The sequence below is a fragment of the Austrofundulus limnaeus genome, unplaced genomic scaffold, assembly GCF_001266775.1.
Source record: "Austrofundulus limnaeus strain Quisiro unplaced genomic scaffold, Austrofundulus_limnaeus-1.0 Scaffold194, whole genome shotgun sequence".
Lineage (NCBI taxonomy): Eukaryota > Metazoa > Chordata > Actinopteri > Cyprinodontiformes > Rivulidae > Austrofundulus > Austrofundulus limnaeus.
The window spans coordinates 915,973-921,370 of NW_013952596.1; the positions used below are offsets into that span (position 1 = coordinate 915,973).

At 38.7% G+C, this 5,398-nt stretch overlaps 1 protein-coding gene across 1 annotated transcript in view; it reads right to left on the reverse strand.

Annotated features, from left to right (window-relative positions):
• Positions 1–2,959, reverse strand: part of LOC106524637 (nuclear distribution protein nudE homolog 1) — a gene marked incomplete in the record, with an annotated part of 4,224 nt that extends 1,265 nt beyond the window's left edge. Inside the window, 8 exon segments of the mRNA XM_014018527.1 lie at positions 563–717; positions 796–881; positions 964–1,137; positions 1,412–1,548; positions 1,779–1,927; positions 2,123–2,276; positions 2,419–2,506; positions 2,834–2,959. Of these exon segments, the coding sequence (XP_013873981.1) occupies positions 563–717; positions 796–881; positions 964–1,137; positions 1,412–1,548; positions 1,779–1,927; positions 2,123–2,276; positions 2,419–2,504 (941 nt within the window).
• Positions 2,960–5,398: the final 2,439 nt, after the last annotated feature.

The following is a 5,398-nucleotide window of genomic DNA, read 5'->3' on the forward strand; positions in this document are numbered from 1 at the left end:
GGTTCCTTTTGGGGAAAAGGTTTTGGCAGCCTTGATATATGTATATAAATTGAAACAGCTAGACTAGTGCATCCTAAATTTAACATACATTAATTATTTTAATACAATAACCATTTCTGCAGTTTTTGGGGAGGTCACCTCCTAATAAATGTCCTTACAGAAAATCTAACTGCTCATTTTAAATCAATACTTCTTTACTACCTTATACTACCTTTAATACTTGAGTACAATAATATCAGAAACAGTACTTTAAGACTTTTACTCAAGTAATATTCCTTAAAGAGACTTTAACTTTTACCAAAGTAATTTTTTGGTGAGATTCTTGTACTTTTACTCAAGTATCACTTTGTGGTACTTTATACAACACTGCTCACCCCCACCAGAAAAGCCACAAACTGACTGATCCTGTGACGGTCTCACTGAGAGACAACAGCTCTAACCGCTGTTCCACTGTATTACATTTGGGGCTTTACAACGTTTTTTGGAATCGGGTTTAAATGAAAAAGAAATAAAAATGGACCAGAGGTTACACAAGCAGAATGCTGCAGTTCTACGCCCTCACCTGTCGTACTGAGGAGGAGGGCTCAAGCTGCTGGCTCGGACGTCGGGTCCTGCTTCTAAACCCAAAGGACTGCACGGACCCGCAGCGAGGGCTGGTCTGCTCACAGACGTGTCGTACACAAAGTCTCGACAAGACGCCAACTTCGACTCTAAATTCTGACAACAAAAAAAAAAGAAAAAAAATGTTGGTGTAAAGTTGAACGATAAGGTATTCTGCATWAGTTGCAAACTTACTCCAACTTTTCTCAGCAGCTCCCCAACGATGTTCAGTGCAGAAATTCTGGCGGATGTGGTAAGCGGGGTCCCTGTTAGACCATCTCCTAAAATAAAACAGATCAGATTAAGGATCATTAAATAAAATAAAAAAACTATTTACATATCTACATAGATATGTCTTGGTACCTCTTCGGATGCTGGAGGCAGGGGTGAAGTACGAGCTGATGGGTTTGGAAGGTGTGACAGGATTAGATGGGTTCACTGGAGAGGAGCACCCTAAATCTGTGCGATCYGAGTCTTTGCCCAGGCTGCTGGACGGTCGTCTTTCCTTCTGTCGTACTGCCAGCTCCTGGCGAAGGTCTGGCATCAAACAAACAAAAGGTTTTTGGACATCTATGCAATGCAGTCGTTTCTGTTGCTTCATGTAAAACAAAAAAATTTAAGTCCAGCACCATCTACTGGTAAAAATATCAAATGTGATTCTGCAGGAGAACTGTATGTTTAATGAACAGACCTGTGCTGTCMAACTGTTTTCATGTTACTGAGAGTGTTTGTTAGAACTATGCAACACTGCATGGAAATTTATTTAAACCAGAATGAAAATCCASTGATTACACGTCCAGAGCGTGCTCACCTCTCGCTTCATCCTTAAGCCTCTGGACAGACTCGAGCAGGTTCTCCTTCTCGTCCAGCTCGCTCTCCAGAAATGCATTCCTCTCAATGACCTGGTTCATCCGCTGCTCAAAGTCCTCCAGAGACATGATGGTAGCTCTGAGACATGCACAGTGTACATCTATTTTTATTTGTTGCACATATTGGAAAAGAAAATGTGTGTCTCATGCCAAGGTCAAAACAAGCCTAATCCAATTCTCTGCAGGACCTTTTTAGCAAGGTAACTCATCTGTTATACATACTTTCAATACTCTTTTCTCTTTTGTTCAATAACTGCTGACAAGAAAGCAGATAGGTAGGAAACTCAAATAAATCCATGACACACAGACCTCTTGGTCCTCTCTAGGTCATCGTTGGCCTGTTCTAATTCTCKGATATATTTCTGCAGGTGATCTCTGACTGCTGTGGTCTCTGCCAGAGCCTCCTCCAGCGTTGAGATGTGCCTCAAAGCATCAGAATGCTGGGCATCAAATTTCTCCTGCGAACAGAACAGAAAAATGACACGGCTTYACGAGGCRGCTCAATCAATACAGTCRCCATCACGTAGGATTTTGAGTTTGCAAAAACTGGCCGTGTGTGAAAGAGCAGYCTCTAATCTACTAAATGTAACTACCGGTAATAAGCAGAGCGTTAGTGTATAGAGCTGGAAAATAATGAACAGCATGTGTTATACCTTTACACTTTCCAGCTCCATGCGAAGTCGGTTGTTGTCTACCAGCAGCTCTTTGTTTCGGCCTTCACACTGCTTTAGCTCCGTTTCCAGCTCCGCTTCGTAGTCTCGACTCATCTGCTGAAACTCCTGCAGCTCCTCCTGAACCTCCTCAGCCCTGAAAACAAACCCATTACATTAACTTCACACAGGTCAACTTAATATTTATCATGCTCTTTGACATCACCATGRCTAAACAACATTACACAAACGTCATCTGTCAGGAGCTGGAAGCTGCTAAAAAAAGTGGTACTAATTACCTCTGCTGTTGTGTGTGTGCTTGTTCTTTCCAGTATATTAGCTCCTCCTGTAGAGAAGAAAATGTGTGTGCTGTCGRCTCCTCCATGTCTGCAAAAGAGATGCGGATAAAAATTGAGCCTCAAATGTTCCTGTTGTCTTTGCTGGAGGAAGTCCTCACACATCCGTTAGCATAATATGCTAACAAGGGTTGAGCAACAGTRGAAGAAAAACGTCACAATTTTCACATTTTCACCCAGATAAAAGGCCAAAACAACAAACGATATAGGCTTTCATGCTCATTTAAACGCTTAAAAMCTAATCAAACACAGTCGAAGCTGAAAAGTTAGCTTAGCTGTTTAGCTACATTGGCTAATGCAGAGAGCTAACGGGATGAAATCCAAATAAACATCACCGCATCAAATAGACCAGACTTACCTTCTTTTAAAATAAAGTGTTACAACATACGACTAAATCAATATGTTTCGATTTAAGGCTTATTTTGAGTTTTCAGACTTGTACGAACTAATCTCCTGWTACGATAGGATAGGCTAGCACTAGATTCACCAATCAAATTCAAACAAATATTCTTTTCAAAAGTCTATTGGATATTAGATTCGACGTCACAATRTTTTTAACCAGTCATATTAGGGAACGAGCCTAGAGGGCGGGAGTTGTGACACCATCTCCACCAATCATTATGAGGATGCCTGTTGTCGCGACATTTCAGTTTGTTTGCTTTATTTTTACAGACATACATTTTATAAAGACAAACATATTCAATCTTAGTGTAATGACAGTAAATTTAATTTTCGTTTGATTGAATTTGTATGCATATTATCATAATTTATAGGGGGGAAAATGACAGAGAACTCATTGTATTTGCTCTGGATTCTAGGGTTGGGCAATATCGGCAAAAAAATGWATCACGATTAATTGTGGTATTTAGCCGATRACRATTAATTTGACGATTAATCCCCTGGAGTCCCTGGACACCSTCATGTCCTAGTAACATGACYGATTTAGTRGGAAAGATTTGCTCTTCAYACAAATCTGTTCCAAATTGTGTCAAAACTATAGACTTCAGGCTATACATCAAATTTTAAATTGTGTTGATRTATAAATAAATTACAGAACTTTTTTAATGTTCATCATCTTTGAAGCWGAGAGGAGCAGCAAGCGGACTCTGCCTAGTGGCATTAATTGTAKTAATCGTTAAGTGYCAAAAARTAATCAATTAATGTTTTTCTGACGATTAATTGCACACGAAACGGTTATACCCAACCCTACTGGATTCCCTTACTTTTTATGKTTTGGTGGCCTGAGATGACTTGAACTGGAACAAATTTTGTCAAATGAATGGCTGTGATCTACCACATTGTTTACCTATTAAAAACAGCTGAAGTGGCTGAAAAAAGGTCAACAATAAACATTCATGGAAGAGTTATTAGGATCAAGAAGTTTGACTATTTTTATATTTTGACTTGAATTTATGCACTGCTTCGTGAATTCAAGAATGCAGATAAAAATGCTTTGTTTACATTGAGTGCATACCTGCATTTCAGCATTGCATGTCAATATAACTGRGAAAATACAGGAGTAAACGGCACCATTTAAAATAGTATATGTTCAATTTGTTGTATCTTTATTAGCTGTTAGTATTCTTCACTACATATAGTTATTTTAAATAGTTTGTATATTACTACATGATTGTAAGGTTAGTAAAGACATAGTGATCCTTTCTTCGTAGCTACTCAAGAACACACATTTACAAAATATGTCAGCTCTTATTATTACAGACAAAAACAYAAATCTCTTTAACATTGCAAAAGGCTAACCGGTATACAGGGTTGAAAGTGTTGTTTCTATTAATGCTGTCACATGTTATAGGGACCTACAAAACAGAGACAGGACTTGTACTGTGTGCTCAAAATAACCTGTAAAATAATTGGACATCAAAAGCAACTCACWCATCTGTTGTGGAAGAAAAGAAAAGGTAATTCAGGTTTACAATGAAACAACTAATAATGTGCCTGTCAGAAAAATATCAGCTGAACCAGAGTATAGTGGGATTTATGTTTATATTTAATTTTATGTTTTATTTATGGACAAAACTAGGCTGGTAGCACAGATATGATAAATGGCTGGTAGTAGTAGGCGGAACTTTAGCTCGTGTTTTTGTTGTTCCGGGGACCGATAAACAGACAGCACGGTTGTTGCACCCATCTGATTCCCCCKTAAAACCGGAYGTAGAGCACCGTGTRCTCATTACTCCTCTTTAAAATCTGCTTCATTCAGGTCAGAAACTTGTAAATACACCTAATGTTCCGATATTTAAACTAATTTTAAGGTAGTTTTTACGTTTTACGTTTTTATCTGTGAAAACGGGGCTGCGGACATTTCGAATAATTGTGAATAATTATTCAGAATAATAATAAACTTTGATTTTAGTTCATGGTTTTCAAGTGGTGCTTTGTAGTTAAGAATGTTCTATAATAACTTTATTGAAATAAATAATTGTTGTCATTTAATAATGACCTAAAGCTAAGCTAGTTCCTACATTTCACGACATAAATGAAGAACCCATGATGATATCATTAACAACAGTGAAGCMGTGAACCCTGTTGCAACAACAGAAATGATGTATGTGTGAATAATAAGAATGTTTTCCTTGATATACMTGTGTTYCTGTGGTCCCTGCAAATGATCAACAGATGGTGCTGATTAAAGTAGAACCTTCAGAAGAATGGATACCTGGTGTGGACCAGCCAGACCCAGAATCCTTCAAATTAAAAGAGGGAGAGGAGGAACCTTGGACTAGTCTGGAGGGAGACAAAGTTGTGAAAGAGGAGATTGATGTCACCAGGTTTTCAGTCACTGCAGTTCCTTTTAAAAGTGAAGATGATGAAGAGAAGGCTCTGTTCTCACAGCTACATCAGAACCAGGTGGAGGACAGAGATCTTCCAACCTGCAGCTCGGCTGGTCAGATGGAAACAGCAGCTG